The sequence below is a fragment of the Hippocampus guttulatus genome, chromosome 3 (genome assembly GCF_054856545.1).
Source record: "Hippocampus guttulatus isolate MCC_2025c chromosome 3, RoL_Hgut_1.0, whole genome shotgun sequence".
NCBI classification, from domain to species: Eukaryota; Metazoa; Chordata; class Actinopteri; order Syngnathiformes; family Syngnathidae; genus Hippocampus; species Hippocampus guttulatus.
Window position 1 is genome coordinate 7,216,362 of NC_141263.1, and position 20,946 is coordinate 7,237,307.

Sequence of the window (20,946 nt, forward strand, 5' to 3'; positions counted from 1 at the left end):
TGAAATCCATACGACATTAATTCCTGACTTCCCAGAGAAGTCCAATGGTCTGAATTTGCCGTTGCTGTTCAAAACGGTAAAAGCATTAAAGCACTTGAAGGTACATTTGTTAAAGCAATGGTAAAAAAAAATAACTACCAATGATTGCAAAGTACTGAAGCGACATCCCATAATCCACAAACACGGCAGCCATACTGATGATAAAAATGCTTTTTTTCTTCTTTTTTTTTCCAGCGCAATTGCTGTGCAATCCTCACGAGAACATGCTTTATTGATACAATTATTTTAATATTAGCAGCATTTTAGGATGTTGACCCAGCACACAGTTGGGAAAAATCTGCTGGCATTTTACGACACTAAAAATTACACAGTAGAGAATACCTGCAGTTTGTTTATTTTACCCTCAGTCTTCACTTGTTGTCTTAATGTTGTCACAAAGGATGTCCTGGTTTAGTCTTGTGGTATGTCTTCACTTTGTGGAAGGTCCCTGTGCTGATGTTCTGTCTCCTTAAATTTGTGGCTCAACTTTGGTGCGAGGGCACTGCTCGTCGTAGGACTTTTATTCCAGAAAACATTCTACTCTTGCAAAATGAGTTGGGTTTTTTTTTTAATCATGATTCGTGGTGTTGACGGGAAACGACTGTTCTTCCTCGGTGCCCTCAAAATGCATCCACGCTAATAAAATGGATTAGGTTTAGTAGGCCCTTTGACACCGCTATAAATTTTCTTGATGAATTGTCAACAATGAAAAGATGCAACCATTGCCAATCATTTTTTTGCCACCATCATTGGGACTACTTCTAAGTGCCCATCGAAGAAAGTGGCTAATCAGCTGCCGGTTGAACAGTTGTAGTTGTATTTTGCCTTGGACAATCGCAGACATAACACTTACTGCTCTCCAACTTTGTCCTTATGCCGTTCGTCCGTATTTTGTCTTCGTTCATATCCTCTCTTGATCCTTCCCTCGTGTTTGTCCGTCTCAGTGGGGCTGTGGATAAGAGTGGGCAGGGCGGAGCTGGACCCTCGCCGGGGGCCAGTGACAGCAGGGTCGGTGCTTGCTCTGGGGCTGGGGCAGGGCCCAGTCGCAGTGACAGCATTCGAAGCATGCTGACTGGGGGCAGCAGGGCTGGACGTTGGCACACGGTCCAGAGCCACATGCACGCGGGAGGCCTGCGCTTTAGCAAGTAAGTCCCGCTGAGTGATGGTGGAAGTGGAAACTGAAGGGGGCATGACGAATTGATTCAACTTGTGAGCTTTTGGAATTGTATATATAGCGTTATGGTTATGTCTGGATCTTTTGGGTGTTCGGCTCTAATAGCCTTGCATTTTTCCTGAAAGGTACTTTTGATTTTATTTTGACATTGTTTTGTTTTGTTTTGTTTTTTAAATAAAATTCAGTTATAATATTTCTGTAGAGTTTCTTTGTTATTATTTATTGTCTTTTGTATTTTTATGCTGCGTTTATGTTTTTGTTTGTTTTAGTATTAGTTTTCCCCTCCGTGAGTCGTCACCTTACCGTGGTGGAGGGGTTTGTGTGTCCCAATGATCCTAGGAGCTAAGTTGTCTGGGGCTTTATGCCCCTGGCAGGGTCACCCATGGCAAACAGGTTCTAGGTGAGGGGCCAGACAAAGCACGGCTCAAAGACCCCTTATGATGACAAAAATATATGGACCAAGGTTTCCCTTGCCCGGACGCGGGTCACCGGGGCCCCCCTCTGGAGCCAGGCCTGGAGGTGGGGCTCGTTGGCAAGCGCCTGGTGGCCGGGCCTACACCCATGGGGCCCGGCCGGGCACAGCCCGAAGAGGCAACGTGGGTCCCCCTTCCCATGGGCTCACCACCCATGAGAGGGGCCAAAGGGGTCGGGTGCAATGTGAGCTGGGCGGCAGCCAAAGGCGGGGACCCTGGCGGTCCGATCCTCGGCTGCAGAAGCTAGCTCTTGGGACATGGAATGTCACCTCTCTGGCAGGGAAGGAGCCCGAGCTGGTGTGTGAGGCAGAGAATTTCCGACTGGATATAGTCGGACTTGCCTCCACACACAGCCTGGGTTCTGGTACCAGTTCTCTCGAGAGGGGTTGGACTCTCTTCCACTCTGGAGTTGCTCAAGGTGAGAGGCGCAGAGCAGGTGTGGGCATACTCATTGCCCCCCGGCTCAGTGCCTGTACATTGGGGTTCACACCGGTAGACGAGAGGGTTGCCTCCCTCCGCCTTCGGGTGGGCGGACGGGTCCTGACTGTTGTTTGTGCATATGCACCAAACAGCAGCTCAGCATACCCACCCTTTTTGGAGTCCTTGGAGGGTGTGCTGGAGAGTACTCCTGCTGGGGACTACCTTGTTCTGCTGGGGGACTTCAATGCTCACGTGGGCAATGACAGTGAGACCTGGAGGGGCGTGATTGGGAGGAACGGCCCCCCCGATCAGAACTCGAGTGGTGTTTTGTTATTGGACTTCTGTGCTCGCCACGGATTGTCCATAACGAACACCTTGTTCAAGCATAAGGGTGTCCATATGTGCACTTGGCACCAGGACACCCTAGGCCGCAGTTCGATGATCGACTTTGTAGTTGTATCATCGGATTTGCGGCCGCATGTTCTGGACACTCGGGTGAAGAGAGGGGCGGAGCTGTCAACTGATCACCACCTGGTGGTGAGTAGGCTCCGATGGTGGGGGAAGATGCCGGTCCGTCCTGGCAGACCCAAACGTATTGTGAGGGTTTGTTGGGAGCGTCTGGCGGAATCCCCTGTCAGAAGGAGTTTCAACTCCCACCTCCGACAGAGCTTTTCCCATGTTCCGGGGGAGGCGGGGGACATTGAGCCCGAGTGGACCATGTTCCGTGCCTCTATTGTTGAGGCGGCCAATCTGAGTTGTGGCCGTAAGGTGGTTGGTGCCTGTCGTGGCGGCAACCCCCGTACTCGCTGGTGGACACCAGCAGTAAGGGATGCCGTCAAGCTGAAGAAGGAGTCCTATCGAGCCTTTATGGCCTGTGGGACCCCAGAGGCAGCTGACGGGTATCGACTGGCCAAGCGGAAGGCAGCTTCGGTGGTCGCCGAGGCAAAAACCCGAGCGTGGGAAGAGTTCGGTGAGGCCATGGACGCCGACTTCCGGACGGCTTCGAGGAAATTCTGGTCCACCATCCGACGTCTCAGGAGGGGGAAGCAGTGCACCACTAACACCGTGTACAGTGGGGATGGGGCGCTGCTGACTTCGACTCGGGGCGTTGTGAATCGGTGGGCAGAGTACTTCGAAGACCTCCTCAACTCCACCAACACGCCTTCCTTGGAGGAAGCAGAGCCTGGGGACTCTGAGATGGGCTCTCCTATCTCTGTGGTTGAAGTCACCGATGTGGTTAAAAAGCTCCTCGGTGGTAAGGCCCCGGGGGTGGATGAGATCCGCCCGGAGTTCCTCAAGGCTCTGGATGTTGTGGGGCTGTCCTGGTTGACACGCCTCTGCAACATCGCGTGGTCAACAGGGAGAGTGCCTCTGGATTGGCAGACCGGGGTGGTAGTCCCTCTTTTTAAAAAGGGGGACCGGAGGGTGTGTTCCAACTACAGAGGGATCACACTCCTCAGCCTCCCTGGTAAGGTCTATTCAGGGGTGCTGGAGAGGAGGGTCCGTCAGGAAGTCGAGCCTCAGATCGAGGAGGAGCAGTGTGGTTTTCGTCCCGGCCGTGGAACAGTGGACCAGCTCTACACCCTTAGCAGGGTCCTCGAGGGTATGTGGGAATTCGCCCAACCAGTCTACATGTGTTTTGTGGACTTGGAGAAGGCGTTTGACCGTGTCCCTCGGGGAGTTCTGTGGGGGGTGCTTCGTGGGTATGGGGTACCGAACCCCCTGATACGGGCTGTTCGGTCACTATACCACCGATGTCAGAGTTTGGTTCGCATTGCCGGCAGTAAGTCGGAATCGTTTCCAGTGGGGGTAGGACTCCGCCAAGGCTGCCCTTTGTCGCCGATTCTATTCATAACCTTTATGGACAGAATTTCTAGGCGCAGCCGAAGCGTTGAGGGGGTCAGTTTTGGGGGCCTCAGTATTGCATCCCTGCTTTTTGCAGATGATGTGGTGCTGTTGGCTCCTTCAAACGGGTCTCTCCAACTCTCACTGGAGCGTTTCGCAGCCGAGTGTGAAGCGGCTGGGATGAAGATCAGCACCTCCAAATCTGAAACCATGGTCCTCAGTCGGAAAAGGGTGGAGTGTCCCCTCCGGGTCGGGGAGGAGATCTTGCCCCAAGTGGAGGAGTTCAAGTATCTTGGGGTCTTGTTCACGAGTGGGGGCAGGAGGGAGCGGGAGATCGACAGGCGGATCGGTGCAGCGTCTGCTGTGATGCGGACGTTGTATCGGTCTGTCGTGGTGAAGAAGGAGCTGAGCCAAAGGGCGAAGCTCTCAATTTACCGGTCGATCTACATTCCAACCCTCATCTATGGTCACGAGCTATGGGTCGTGACCGAAAGAACGAGATCCCGGTTACAAGCGGCCGAAATGAGTTTTCTCCGCAGGGTGTCCGGGCTCTCCCTTAGAGATAAGGTGAGAAGCTCGGTCATCCGGGAGGGGCTCAGAGTCGAGCCGCTTCTCCTCCACATCGAGAGGAGCCAGATGAGGTGGCTTGGGCATCTGATTCGGTTGCCCCCTGAGCGCCTCCCTGGTGAGGTGTTCCGGGCATGTCCCACCGGGAGGAGACCCCGAGGAAGACCCAGGACACGCTGGAGAGAGTCACCCAGCTGGCCTGGGAACGTCTCGGGATCCCCCGGGGAGAGCTGGAAGAAGTAGCTAGGGAGAGGGAAGTCTGGGCTTCCCTGCTAAAGCTGTTGCCCCCGCGACCCAGCCCCGGATAAGCGGTAGATGATGGATGGATGGATGGATAGTATTAGTTTTTTTTTAATTATAAGGAGTATTTGAGTAATGCAAGATAAAGAAAAAAAAGGTCACAACTATTGTTACAAAGTAAACTCGAATTCCAAAGAAACTGTTCAAACTTTCTTCTTCCATTGTTCAAATACTCATGCCTCCTGGGAACAATTTATGTATACAACAAATTTGTCATTTCTAATATGTTTGTGAATTAAATTTGTGAAAAGGAAAGTGCTAGGAGGAAGCCAGCTGTCTTGCAGTGTGTGGCACTGATGCTGCAGTAGATGTTTGGTTAAAGCCACTGGAAGTGTGGAAAGTAAAACATGCTGTCTGTCCAGCCCAGTCAAACTGTTCTGCAGGCTCTAATTTTAGGCGGTGACAATTTCATGGCTATCAATGAAATCCATGAAATGGAAATGGAAATCTTCAAAATTGCTCATCCCCTCATTTTTATTTTTGTTAAATTCCATGTAGGCTGCTGCATAAAATGGCAGGGGAGATATTTTATTAGCTCATTTACACAAATGCAACTCTTTTTCTTGAACATGGTGAATGCGGCCTGATTTAATCAAATTTCTCTGTTTATCAGGATTTTTTCTCGCAATTTTGTCTTATAAGAGCCACTCTATTTGCTAAGAGCAATCATCTTGTCTTTCTTCTGCATTTGACTACAGTATATTCAGAAGACATCAAAAAGATTTTATTGGCAATGTGTGCAGATGAGTGTTATCCTGCATGTTTAAATTATATTTGGAGAAATTGGGCGAAATGCGAAGTCATTGAAGCCATCTTACTCAGACTCATAGCCGGGTGCTCTTTAATGTTGACACTTTTGTGTTTGCTTTTACTCAGATGGAAGCAGAAACTGCCCAAGCTAGAAGAATTTCCCTCATCACAAATACATAACTCGTATGAATCCCACAGCGTGGTCACTATTATTACAGCAGTAAATATTCTATGCCCAACAACGTGACTAATAATGGCTACATGTTTATTGCTCATTGTGCAGGACTCTACAATCATGCCTCACATATTAAAGCATCCTCAAAAGTTAAAGCTGGCCTTACACAAGAACCCAGATTTCCCCCACCATAAAAGTACAGTGAAGCCCCACCAATTTGCAATTTACCATTCAGAAAAATGCTCACAAGCAGCTCAACATTAGGTGCATAGGTCAGAGTCAAAAGCGTAATAAAACAGCTGATAGGAAAGTAGCAATTGGTGTTTTTGTGGGTTGTGATGTATACTGTGCACACCAGTGTAAGGTAAGTCTGAAATTTTAAAGTGTTTTGGAATCATAGTTTGATGTACATTTAAGCCTGAGTGGCAAAGGTTTGTAAGCGCACCTAACAAAAGGTTTTTTTTTTTGTTAGGTTTTTTTTTGGGGTGGTGAGGGTCACGGTTCGTTCAGTGTTGCAAACACTTGCAATCAGTTGCAATGACTTTGGCCAGACATTACCAAACAGTTTTAATAGCTACAAACTGTTTTTCTTGTCAGCATCAAATTTTGAGCAATTTCGTGACAAGAAAAAGGCTGCGCCTTTGTTAGTTTGATGTCAAACTAATTAGCAGTAGTAGCAATATTGTAATATACAATTAGCAATATTGCACTGGCAAGGTATTGCCAATGTAATATTCAGAAGACCTATAGAAGTACCTCACTGGCCTGATTTTCCCAAGTCAAGCAGCAAAGTCCTCAGGACGTCAAAGGACCCTCATAGAACATATTTCATTCCAGTTTAGCTGCATCGATATGGGCTCAGTCAGCTATCATTTGCTAATGTTCAAACAGCCCATGACACAAAAACTAAATCTGATAACTCAAGAAATAATTAACTTCATTTTTTTATAGTATTTCTATTTACTCAGCCAGGACATGTTTCTATTTAGTGGCTCTCACTTCTCCTCTATTTGCCTCTGCATTGTTGTATATTTCACTCTTTCTGGTTTTCACACTCTTCGGTTTCCGTTAATTACAAAATCATTCAAGGTTTACAGTTAACCTAATTGACTTTCAGGCAAGAATAAAGTGGATGGAGTAGAAAGAATTGGGTTTATTTATGCTGAACGTGCAGCAGTTCTGGAAGTCAAAATAAACACCAGTGAAGGGGGATGACTTTCGAAGTTTGGCCTTCAATGAGTATTTATGTGACCTAATCCACCTCTTATTAACATCATCAGGCCGCAAAATAATATTTTTTTTAAAAAACAGTACAACTCTGCGTGACATTAAAAACGTCACAAAGGTTGTGGGAACGACCTGGGACAAAGGACCACGCAAGTCGTTGACTCATTCTAAGCTTTTATCATCCTCACAAGCACACTGGAGACTATCCCAGCTGTCTTTGGGCAGTAGGTGAGATACAACTTGAACTGGTAGAGGAAAACCCACGCAGGGACGGGGGGAGAACATGCAAACTCCAAACAGAAAGGCCGAAGAGTGGATTTGAATCTGGGACCTCTGTACTGTGAGGCACTGTGTTGCCTCTCATTTTTATATATATTGTACAGTAAATGCAAGAATTTGGGGATTTGAACTTTTTGCTTCTCACTTTTATACATACAGTATATAAGAGAAAAAATTGGAGGATTTAATTTTATTTATTTATTTTCTTATCCAATGCATTTCAATGGGTGTCAATTATACGCTGATTTTCACAATTCGGTCCAGTCCTTATCCCAAACAAATAGCAGGGGTCGACTGTACTTTCAAAATCAGTAAATTCATTGCTCATATTTTTCTTCTTTTCAAATATTGTTGCGAAGGAAGATCATGGAATCAGGAAATAATGTGCTCAATAAAAGAGAAAGGTCCACAAGATAATGCTTTAAAGTTATTGAATTCCTTCAACAACCCAACAACACTCTCCCTGTAAAATGTTGCACTTTTTTGCACTTCACAGTCACATTCCTCATTTCAGGATCTTAGTGAAAGATCTTATGCAAATTCCCAAACAATTTGATATATCGACAAGCAAAGGTTCATTCTGAGTTGTATTCAATCGGCCTAACTTCCAATGTCAGTTCTATACAGCTCTTTACATTATTCGTACCAATAGAAACCCAGCAATTGTAAATTGACATTATTCAAGTCAAACATAATGCTGTCATCAAGGCCTGCACTCACATTCAATGCAATCCAAAAGTTTGGGTGCCTATATTCAGCCAGCATCATTGTATGAATGCAGGCATCGTATATGAAGTTGTTGTCCACTCTGAGTTGATCCAGCAATGCTTTTCTCCTCTGTGTGTTCATCTCCTGCCTTTCCAACAGAGTTAAAGCAGAGTTAATTCTTGCAAAGCACTGAAAAACACAGTTCAAGCGGTAAATCTGCACAGCATTAGCTCAAGACAGGGTTGTTTACACCGCTTTACGAGTTACAAACTTATAAACAGCAGACAACGGTGATTGAGGCGAGGATAGCGGCAGAAGTACGTTTCCATGATTTTAAGCGTAATCAACTGGTAATTGGTTGGAATTTAAAGAATGGAGGACAAAAAGAGTGATACTGGGGAGAGGGCGAATAATGACGAAAATATGAATTCACAGAGTGGGAGCTGAGCACAAGCAGTCTGAAGGAGGGAAGGACTGAAAATGTCAAGTTGTGAACAAAGTGGCAGGGAAAGACAGAATCAGAGAGCAGGTCAAGTCTCATTAGAGAAAGATTAAAAATGTTAGATGTGCATTGAACACTTTGTTTGCAGTTATTTAAGTTTCTTTTGGCACCACTCTGAGATAATGCATGGATGGCATGTGGCAGTATACTTTCAACTCAGAGAGATGGAGAGTCACAGTGGAAGGAAGGCACAGTTGAAGAAATATGCAAAGAGAATCTAGGTTATACTAAACTAGAAACCTAACAGAGCTAAACACCAGAAGTGCTTACTTTCATGAAGACGGGGAAACAAAAGGCGGATTAATAAAATCCCCAAAGTCTGAACTTTGAACAGCCATGTGAAGTTACTACTTTGTAGAATGGCAAATGAATGCAAGTAATGCAATAATCTGCCATCTTCCTTCTGCTTCTGTCGTGCTAATGAACCCACCCATTTGCCCTTACAGCAGAAATATACACGTAGAGAAATCGGATCATAACATTAACACTCTAAACTGTCAATCCGTGGGCGGCCTAGTAGTCCAGTGGTTAGCACGTCGGCTTCACAGTGCAGAGGTACCGGGTTCGGTTCCAGCTCCGGCCTCCCTGTGTGGGGTTTGCATGTTCTCCCCGGGCCTGCATGGGTTTTCTCCGGGTACTCCGGTTTCCTCCCACATTCCGAAGACATGCATGGCAGGCTGATTGAACACTCTAAATTGTCCCTAGGTGTGAATGTGAGCGTGGATGGTTGTTCGTCTCTGTGTGCCCTGCGATTGGCTGGCGACTGATTCAGGGTGTCCCCCGCCTACTGCCCGAAGACGGCTGGGATAGGCTCCAGCACCCCCCGCGACCCTAGTGAGGATCAAGCGGTTCGGAAAATGGATGGATGGACTGTGAATGGTTGTGAGCAGAGACGGGCATTCCATCAGTACTGACGGAAGGTCCATCAGTCCATCACTGACGGATTCCCGTTTAACTGATGACTGGTGGGAACACACACCGCATGTCTAGTTTGCGCTTGTTCACGGGGATGAATATACACCAGATTGCTTCAAACGGATTGGATTGACTATATATGGAACAGTGTCGCCAGAAACGCTCATCTTTGACCCAAAGTATGTAAGCTGTAAACTGTACACAAGCAAACATCACTTGCATAGCCATTCAGTTATTCCTGTGGCATCAGTACACACAACAATATGCTATGATTAATTTTCACCGGAATCTGAAAATTCTGATTTGGCTCTTTTTTTTTTTTTTTTATAATAACCAATTTGCATCTCAATTTGAGTCACCACCGATTCGTGCACAGCCCTGAAGTTTCTACACAATGTCGCAGTGTTATCATTTCACACAGATGTGAGCTGAGCTGTGACCGATTACTACTACAGTAACAGTCACTCACCATTGCTTTTTTAATTTTTATTCAACATGTTTTCTTTTGTTTTTTGGCACCATCACAAATTCAATCAACCTTGTTTTATTGATCATATGTCTCTTGTGTTTCCGCTCAGTTTTGGAGACGCCTCCCTCTCAACTACCTCCACACTGGAGCACATCCCATCCTCAGCTGTGGCGCGCCCCCGACCTCTAGTCCGACAACAAAGCCTCCAACAGCCCCTCACCCACCAGCCCCCTCCGGGTCCGAACGACCCCCCAGTCACCTCACAGAGCCTGGGCCAACTGCACACAGGCCCAGGTGCCGGGGGCCACCGTGGTGGCCCTCGAGGGGTCCGGGGTAGTACGGCTGGAGCCTCCCGGTACAGAGGGGGTGGGGCGGGCCACTCCAGGTCAAATCCAGGCAGCTGGGACCACATGATGGAACAGATCCGCAACAGAGGCCTGGACGTCAAGTCATTCTTGTAAGTGCTGTTGTGACAGTACCCTGAACTCCAGACCTCGAGAGTCAGGAAATATAATACCATTGTTATTGTACACGTTTTCCAAGCTTCTGAGAGTTCCGAATACTCAGCACCGAGCCTCTGCATTCCCTCACATTGACAGATTATGGAGGATACGCTCCACGATGCAGCGTTACAAAAATGACATTCCTCCACTAACCATGAATAGAAGCATAAACATGCACATGGGCTCTGTGCTGCTGTAGCTCCTGAACATCTTATATGAGCAGTGTCTTGAGGCCAGTGATCTCCCTGCCTATGTAAATCATTGTTCAAATAATGCTGGCCACATATTCAGTGTATATGGCGGTGGCCCGTCCCTTTGTCCCTGAATCTCGTTTGGTCTAACACATCAGTTTTAGCCCGAGGAGCAGACCGTGGTTTTGGGAAGTTCCACCGTAGTCAGGATTGTGTGACTAACCAAATGTGGCAGGATAACCAAGTGACTCCAGGTTTGCCATGCAACAGTGAGCCTCACGATTTCTTTTTTAATCAATAGAATTGATTTTGTGGTAATGATTGCCGCACCTCCGGTTGGAGTGCACGTGCCATTTCTGGTGATCTGTACAGATCCATTTCCCTTATTGATAGCCGCGTGCTGGTACTGTTTACAACTCCCCAGTGGGCCACTGTGTCGCAAGTGCTAATGTGTTTTCTCGTTGTCAGTATATCAAACAAATGCCTCCTGTTTAGCAAGGAATTTGAATAGTGTAAATGGACTGGGGAAATGCAAAATGATGCAAAAAAAACAACAACCCCAAAAACCAACCTCACAATAGCACAACCAAAACATAAATATGATATTCTATTCAACCTATGGAATAGTTAAGGGAAGGCCCAATTCTGTTCTTACATTATTGTGCTGGTATGCACACAGCAAAGTCGATAAATGTGCATAGCGTAAGTCAGGTGCAAAGAAAATGTTCAAGGTTTATTATTCTTAGTCTGTTCCATCGACGTTTATTCTGTTCGGTCCACACGCTAAGGTATGTGCAGAATGTTCACATTATAATGACAACCCTACTTTAGGCATACTTTGAATTTCAGTGAGCTCTCGAAGTTTCACCATTTTTCGCAGGAATAAGGATCTTCAAACTGAATACCTGTACAATCTATTCATGTATCTATTCATATTCAAATGTGATCTGGCTCACTGAGCTTCTCTGAGGAATCAGAAATTAATCAAGTATAACATTCAACCACTAAAACTAGTTTTTCAGGAACTCAAATAAACGATGACGGTTTAACATGTTAATGGATGAATAATGTGCTGCACCATTACAGTTTTCTGCCAAATCGCAAAAATTACATTTACAGCATTTGAAGCATCGTTTCTCTTATTTTCTTTCATGTATGACCAGGCATCCAAATACTTGCTTCTACCACATGAATCATGCTGTTGTAGGGTGATACTGTTCATTCGTAGGTGGCAGCATACATGCACTGCCTCACTACTGTCCCTTGACTCCAATGTGACGTTGTAGTATTCCTTAAATGCTTTTGTTCATTTGCTCTAGAACTGGTGTCCTGTCTTCACCAGGTTTTTTTGTCCCTCTGTCCTCTCTTTTCTTATATTCTGTCACTCCACTCTTAATCTTCAGTGGGGACTGCGGTGGAAGGTGTGCCCTCAGTGCCCCCTGGTTCTTCCACCTATGATCACACACCAACCATTTTCAGGAAGTAGTACCTCTACTTACGGACATCTCTTCATACGAAATTTTGAGGTTGCGAAACATCTCAACAGGAAAATATTGCCTCTTGATATGAAATAAATTTCAAGAAACGAAAAGTAAAAATACAGTGTGGCTTGGTACTCACAGCACCGAGTTTCCTGAATGCAACATACTTATAGCTGCTCTGGCTATTACCAAGCTTCAACCTGGCATCCCACTGGCTAAGAGGGACTTCTACCGTATGTGTCAATGTGTGTAGATCAGTGGTTCATATTGTTGTTGGAGGTACCGAACCCAACTAGTTCATATGCACATTCATCGAACCCTTAGTTAGTGAAACACAAAAATCAGATTTTTTACCAATTCAAGACATAATGCATTTATTAAAAACAGAAACAAAGTAAATAAAATTTCAAGCATGAGTATACGTTTTTAAAAAAAATCATTTTATGACGTACTATCACCACAGTCACACGTTGACTACTGAGTGAACTAAATTTCCCGCAACACTGATTGGACAAGCAATGTAATGTGATCATCGCCAGCCAGTGATGGACAAATGGGCATGTTAACATAACTAATTGACATGTTGAGTCGGCTGTGTCTTAACGTCCATGATAGAGGCTCTGTCGAATCCCTGAGACCGATTCACCGAACCCAGTTTAAGAACCACCGGTATAGATAGATAGACACTGGATGTTTCTATGCGCCATGCGGTGTCTTCATCATTCGCCCCTCGGACCATGAGGTGTTCCGAAAGTTTTATGTAAATGTAAATCACCCAGAAAAAGAGTTCACCAGTCGGGCGATCGCTCACTATGCTGATATTTGCCTTGGACATTTTCGAAGGGTTGTTGAAACCCGACAAAAGCAAACGTCCGTGGATCGGGATCCTCGGGAATTTGCAAGTACAGAGATGTTAATGTTGTCAGTTTTGGACTAATGTCCCAAAAAGAGACACCACTGGCAACATTAAGGAGCACCAAAACTTCTGGGTCTGGCAGTGTTTCCAAAAATATCAACATGCCTAGCAGTTGTGAATACAAGTGTACGAATCGGAGCAAGCAGTAACATTTTTCCACCCCAGAACACTTCAGGAAAAGTAGCCCTGCAATGTGGTCCCTTGAGATCGTTGTCACAACAGTTAACACGATTCTCAGTTCCCTTTTATATGATGTAACAAGCAACAAAATGAACTAGCGGACGAGCTGGCTACGTTACTCGCCCTGCCATGCAAATAGTTAGCTGTGAGGAGAAAAATCTCCTTCCTGTTGGCTCGCAGTTGTCTCTCTAAGTGTAAACCCGAGGTTTCTCCACTAAATAAAGATGAATATCTCCCCACTGCACTTGGGACCACTTTGTAACATCTTGCTCCCACTCTGTAATCCCATAAACATCGGAAAGTTGCTTTCTATCTGACAACATTAGTGTTTTAAAGTCATTTGCGCCATCTTTTACAGTTAGTCAGCTTGTGTACATATTAACGAACCCCGCTGTTCTTTCTGCTTCAACAATGCACGTACATCCTGATAATGTTGTCTTTGTTTACAAACTGAAAATGGGTCGATAGTACAGTTTGCTGGAGAAGCTTTATCAAGCTCATTATCAGGATCATTGCACACACAACAGTCGTGTGTTTCGATATCCATGACTGAATGTGACATGCTCGCTCACAGGCGAGTCCTGTTTTAGAAAAGATGCGCCGCCCTCTAAAATGCTCTTGTAAAAAAAAAAAGAAAACAAATGGCAGTTTTTCATCTGTTCTTCTTCAAAAGAAACTCATGTAACAGCTCTTCAATCATATGGATTACATTCCATCCACTGCCACGACCCAGAACAGACTAAGTCATGTTGATAATGGATGGATGAATACATGTGAAATAACCCAAAAAAAAATCAAATTTATGAAAAAAACTATACTAAGATACTGTTTTCTCTGTGATAATGCATGGAGAAGCATGATCGGTGGAAAATGTACAAATACAAACAAAGACTGTACTTCAAGTAAACTGGTCTTGTAATTTACAATACAGTGAAACGTTGCTGACAACATAACATAAAAGAATGGTATTTCTTTTATGTTTTTTGTTTCTAAAAAACAAAGCTTGTGTATCATCAAAGTGGTTAAGAAAATGATCTGACAGTGTGTGGCATTATGTTTGACTGGGGAAAAGGTCAGCTCAATCTTTTCAAAGGTGTTTACAACGTGGTGATAGTTTTGTGTATAGCGGCAGAAAGCGTGTTGCTGTTTCCTCCAATTGGTCAACATGGCTGTAAAAATACTCCAAGCTTTTTTTTAAAGACACAATCATGTACTGCCACGTGGTGTAAATAGAATCAGTGGGTGGGCAAGTAAAAACAACCAAAATAATATTGCATGCCTGCTCACAAATTCTTAGGACTGGGATGTGTCTGTGTTCAGAATTAACGAATCACATTCCTTCAAAAAAAAAAAAAAACATATCAATCCGCATGCACACACGCACACACACACACTCGCACTCGCACACGCACAAACACGCTTGGATATACAAACCCCAATTCCGAAAGCTCCAATTTCACAATTTGATACGTTTTTTTTCACAAATCTTTACTATTGATCAGTCCACATGAGTGGGTGTTGATTTTTACAAATTATTAACCAATATTAAGTGTTGATACTGGCTTGCTCTCTTTGACGATGCAATGTTAATGGTTGAAGAAATATGCTGTTTTGGGGGTTACAGTGAGGATTTTTGAGGTTTGAAGATTCTGCCCGGCACTCGTGATATACAGTATATATATAACACCATGGTATTAAACGGGTCCCCACATCATTGCACAACCATGCTCCAGTATCTTCCAAGTGACTCTGTGATTTTTCAGAGGTTGGGGCTCGTCTGACTTGCAACCTAAAAAGAACAAACTTGCCTTCATCAGTCCACAAAATATTGAGCCATTTTCGCCTTTGACCCGGCCACTGCGATCTTCGACAAATTATGCCTTGAGCGTGGTTGTTAATTTAAGAATGCAATTTTACAGGGCCTTCTTGCCCGATAGCTTGGCTTCACATAGGCAAAAAATAAAAAGAAATTATGAAATGTCATCCAATCCGCCTAAGATGCAATAGCAGTCCACAGTTCGAACAGTTGGTCGACGTCATCAACACACATTTTAAAAGTAATTCTAGGTAAACAACGCTAATACAACTAAATATTCAATCTTCACAGGAAAGCAAAATATGTATTTTGTTTGGAAGAAAATGCAGACATTTGCATATGCATGTATAGCAGTCAAAGATATTACTGTAGTGTTAACGTTACCGGTAATTACTTCATAAAGACAGTGTTCTTCTTCGGAACAAAACTGCTTCACGCTCCCTGCAGTCACTTTTCCACAGTATGCAGAGATGAAGGTTCTCTAAAATGCACACATTAGATTGAGTCTCACAACATTCTGTCACTCTCTTTCTGTACCCTAAAATGATATTTGGGTGTGTGTTTTTTTTTTGTTGTTGGTTTATGTGGCGTCTGTGTCCAGTGAGGGGAAGATGGTTGTTCTATCCCTAGCAATTGGACTTGCTGAACAAGATGACTTCGCTAACCTCCCTGACCTACAGGAAGCGCCAGCAAGCAAAGAGAACGAAACCACACCAGAGAAGAGGTAAATGGAACGTACCGTAATTAGAAAGTCATCCAGTGGGCCTAAAGAGTGGTTGAGGTGGCCGTGTGTCATAAAAGACTGAATGAGGTCATGCCGTAATTGATATTCACTCAGCTCAGGGAGCTAGCTCATCTTGTGCTGAAACTATCAGAGGTACCTTCCACAAACTGGTCTTTTATGTCATCAGACAAAGGCCATTATGCATTTATTTGACATTGCTTTAATCTGTTAGGTTTTGACTCAGTCATTATTTGGCTTGCCTCATTAGTGCCACTTCTCATTTTTTAATTATTATCCTGGTTCAATCACCCTTTGATGAAGTGACTCCACGAGCTTCCCTCTGCACAAGAGCAAGAGTAGAGCAGCAATTCTGTGAATAAACCACCAAACAAAACTGTCCCCAATAACATATGTATACAGAAATGTACTTTACTCAATGTTAAATCTTGACCAGTTGACGTCAAAGCTTTTATTGTTCTGTTGTATGAATGACAAGAGGTTAAGATACAGGTTCATTGTACCTTGTACATTTTTTTTTGTCCCTTTGCCCATTTTAACTATTTATGTACTCATACTTGTTCAAGCAAACACTGATCGTGATCTTGTCAGCAGACTCTGTTGTAAATTGGATTTTTGATCAAATGCAATTTGAATATCGCTGGAGGGGATGGCAATCAATTTCATAATGATACGATCGTAAGTGTAATGCCGGGTGTCTTCATTATAACGTGAACTAAAGTGGGCCGGTCTGAGCCGTGAAACTCCTGGGTTTGAAAACCAGTCCCCTCAATTGTGATATTCTTGAACAAGAAAATTGACTTGTATTGAGTTTTCTTAAGATTCATCCCACAGGAGATTTTCCAAAGCACCACAAGAGCTCATTGCCAGTTTGGGATCATAGGAATGAAATTTAACAATTCATTTTGGCCTTTCAGAAAATCAGTAAGAAGTAAGAATGGTAATTTTGCCCAAGACCAGATGTTGTCTTGGGTCTTGTGAACGCAAGAAAACTATAAACACTTATGGTCCATGTCGTTGAAAAGCATTTCGGATTTTTATATGATTTCATAAAGAAGGTTTCTGAGTTTACCTCTGTCTGAACTGAAACGTGCTTTGTATTGTTTAAGTTTCCTTTCGAGAACAATGGCAAGTCATGGACATGTGACTCAAACCTGGGGATGACTATGTCAAAGGGAACCATAGCAGACACATTTTAATCTGATGTGTGTGTGTGGGGGGGGGGGGGGGGGGGGGGGGATCCCTCTACAAGAGCAAAATATTGCTCCCGAATGGACAGCATGCAGTACATCAGGAAGTCAGTCAACAGGAACAGTTGAATACCCACTTGTATCATAGCTGACAAGAATGCCGATGCCCAGCTTCATTATAACTGTGACCTGTGTAAGAAAAGAAATAGGGTGAATATTTGTAGGTTTCCTAACTATGCAAGACAAATTCTGTGACCAAAAAAAAAAAAAAAAAGACAAAATGAAATACATTTGTTTTTTTACCATAAATTGCGGGTGTAGAGTTGTTGTTGTTGTTGGGGGGTTTTTTTTTTTTACTTTGAGTGGACTTTTTGAGTGGATTTATTGCAGATTTCTCTCAGTCCTTCAGTAGTGCATGACGGTCTGTTTCTCAAACAGCTGTAAATGTTGGATCTATTCCCATTAAAATATTTCTCAGCCATATTGAACTGTAGGTTAATGCCTGTTTTTATATCTTCAAACGGCCAAAGGTCATGGGAGGGGGAGCACCAAATCCTTTCTTGTTGCCTCCTCATTGTCTTTCCCTTTCATTGACTCAAGGTCTGTCAGGGAGCAAACTCTAATCACAGGCCGCCAAAAAAGCGCGAGCTGAAGGGGTTGCGTGGGCCAAGTCGTCTAATGTCTTTCCACAAGTAATAACTGCTCTCCATCTTCATCACTGCCCTCTTTCTCATCTCTTGGTCTCTGCATGAGCTCAGCTTCTTGTTACTGGCTGCTACAGGAGCTTGCTGCTGGCAGTTTTAGTGGTGGCCTGTACCCTGAAAACAAGGGATCCCGATTAAGACTACACAGTCGCAGTCAGTTGAGTCACTGTGACAGAAAACAAAGAGCATCATTTCATGTTTTCCAATGAAAAATGCTCTCAGGTCTTTTTTATTTATTTATGAAATCAAATGCAGCACTCAGCAAAAATATTTATAATACAGCTGGACGTTTTGTGTTTTACCAGAGTACTTACAAAATATATATATATAACAGACTGGCTAATTGAGAAACTAATACCTAATCTGGTTATAGCCAACAAATGAACGACACAAATGCTGACGTATCCATCCATCCATCCATCCATCCATTCCCTGAACCGATTTATCCTCACAAGGGTCACGGGGCGTGCTGCTGGAGCCTATCCCAGCTGTCTTCGGGCAGTAGGCGGGGGACACCCTGAACCGGTTGCCTGCCAATCGCAGGGCACACAGAGACGAACAACCATCCGCGCTCACACCTAGGGACAGTTTTGAGTGTTCAATCAGCCTGCCACGCATGTTTTTGGAATGTGGGAGGAAACCGGAGAACCCAGAGAAAACCTAGAATCCGACTAACTGCTAGCAATGCGGTCCAAATTCTGACACTGGTCAGACTGGGACCAAGCAGCCTGTATTACAGGTCCGATATAACACTCCCTGAGTACGGTACTCCCTACAGGACTCTTAGAAGGACACAGTCAGTCGCTTTCTCCAAATTGACAAAGTACAAGTGGACTGGTACTGGAAACTCCCTGCTCCCTTCAGAACTGTGGTGAAGGTGTAGAACTTATCCACTGTTCTGTAGCAAGGACAAAAATGTATACTTGGAGTTCTACAACCGTAACTGTCAGAGCAAAGCACAGATCCACACTCTTTATTGAGAAGGTTTGGTGCTGACGTGTAATAATGTAGTCATCCACATTAAAAAAATATAACCATAAAGTTGAGGCCAACTCCTGTACTTTTTAGAGTAGACTGTAAACCTCTGGGTTTGATATAAAAAAAAAACGATATGAGACAAGAAATTAGCATTTCAGATTTTATTTCCAGGTATTTACGTCTGGATGTGATACATTTTTGATGTGAGCAAAAGTATGGGAACATGTGACTGACATCTGTGACCTTCTACATACTGCATTATACATTAGACTATAAAGTGCTTAATGTCTCCGCTCATTTTTTTATTTTTTTACTTTTGAAGACTCCATTTCAACAGGTTCACGGTGTTAACCACCTTAAAAAAAAATCAACATATCAATCAGGAAAAGTAAGAGAAGATGGCAAAACTACTTGGCCATATCACAAACCTTGGTCAGAGTCAATGCAACCACATGGAATGTTCTGTTAATGAAGAGAACCATGTTACTGCTCCTGCTATGACAGACACGTAAGAGCGTAAAAAAACAAAAAAAAAATCCTAAACAGTCAATGAGATCATCAACAATAACCTCCAAGGGACAGAAGTGAATTTGTCACAATTGAACACAGAAGACCAAATCTTCAGGGCTACCTCTCAAGGCTGTAATGTGTCCAAAAAGACAGACACAAGTCTTCAAAATTCTCTGCCAAAGTTCAGTGTTCTGTCCTAATACAACGTAAGACGATCTGTATATCAGATATAGAATTAAATATCTGGAAATAAAAGATCGACTTTTCTCTATTAACATATATTCATCTTTTGATATCAAATTTAAATATCTCATAATGTCTCTGTCAGGTAGAAACCTCATTTGACCAAATATCAGCTTTGACCAAATATTTTTTCCCAAATCCACACTACTGGTCAGTCCAACGTGGGTCTGTTATTTTTATGAACTATCGACCAATCTCAAGTGTTGAAAATGGCTTGCTCTCATTGTTGATGTAACATTAATGGCTCAACAAGCCTCTTTGTTGTTTTCCTGTAAAAGCCACAGTTGTGGAGATGAGATCCGTCTGACTCCTGCCGTATGTATTTAATTTTTTTAATTGGCCTGCTTGTTGCAATACATTTCAATGTGGTCCAATTACATTTCTGATCCCGATGTGGTACCTTTACACCTATAAAATTAAATAGCTTGAATATAACTATCAATCTTGACCATCTTGCCCGTTGGAACCGGAGCTCAAGTCCACTATATTGGCATAGCACTTAATGAACTCGGTGTTGTGTTTCGGTTTAAGTCACGTTTGGTTTTGTTTCCTCGTGTGCCCTTTTTGTCGCCACCTGTTCTCGTCATCAGTGTCCCTTGTGTTTAAACAATCAGCTCCCTCAACCCTTCGTGACTTGTCCAGGTGTTTGTCGTTGTCTCATCACTTTGCTTGTATTTAGTTCCCAGAGTTCTGCCAGTCTTTGTTGGGTTATTGTGAGTTGAGAGTATGTGAGTGTCTTTGTGCTCTGTTCCTGTCACGTTTTGTCACAGGTTTCTTTTGTTACTTTGGCCCCTTGTGATTTCCAGGCCTTTGTTTGAGCATCGGTTGTTAGTAATTTTACAGTGTACTCCTGTTTGTATTTTTGTTGAATACATCTTGGTCAGTTCCACCCTGCTCCTCCTTGCGTCTTGCCTGCTTTTTGGGGTCCTCCACCACCACCCTCGTGACACTCGGGACCCTATTCATTTGTAGCTGTGAACACCATTACCACATGCGCAATTTCTTTGTTGTATTAATTAATACATTAATGCTCCACACACAAAAAAAAAAAGATCCAAGAATAAATAAGTACAGCCGTGTGGACCATGGCTGCACCCGTGGCAACATCCCTTTGTATGGTCACAGACCCTTTGAGGCGAGCCTTTGTGAGTGATGAAGATTTTGACTTTGGAATGGTTGAGGCTCAAGACAAATGAGTACTGTTCATGATCCTTTTCATTTCTTCCAGTACTCTTTGTTTAAACCTTCTTTTTCCTGCGCATGTGCTGCACCTGAAAATGATTGAAAAAATATAAATGGTATTGTGGCAGCTGAGTTCAATGATCTAATCTGATCTTTTCTCACCCCTTCTTTCACAACTAATCTTTTTGAAACTATCAGGTATTCTTTCAAGTGTCTTTGTGCAACCAAATAGCTCAATATGGTTAAAAAATGACTATGGAAACAACATGATGGGAGCTCAGACACCGTTTGACTTTCATTTTATTATCAGCACAGAGAGCTGTTGTTGCACGGCGAGCTCAGACCTCCACCACATAGAGAGCGCAACTGGGAAATAAATATGAGTAAGTTTCAAAGAGTGCACTGGCCCTGGACAGCGTCCAAGCTCAACTCGTAAAAGCAGTCAAACGTGACAATCAAATAGATGC

The 20,946-nt window shown here is 43.8% G+C and overlaps 1 protein-coding gene across 2 annotated transcripts in view; it reads left to right on the top strand.

The window, feature by feature from the left end:
• Positions 1 to 20,946, top strand: part of syt7b (synaptotagmin VIIb) — a 112,517-nt gene that overhangs the window by 67,591 nt on the left and 23,980 nt on the right. Inside the window, exons 5-7 of one of the 2 annotated variants that reach the window (XM_086106943.1) lie at positions 984 to 1,184; positions 9,953 to 10,300; positions 15,532 to 15,654. In XM_086106943.1, coding sequence (XP_085963069.1) covers positions 984 to 1,184; positions 9,953 to 10,300; positions 15,532 to 15,654 — 672 coding nt within the window. The remainder of the gene's footprint in view (positions 1 to 983; positions 1,185 to 9,952; positions 10,301 to 15,531; positions 15,655 to 20,946) is intronic. The other variant, XM_086106944.1, reaches the window with a different exon arrangement.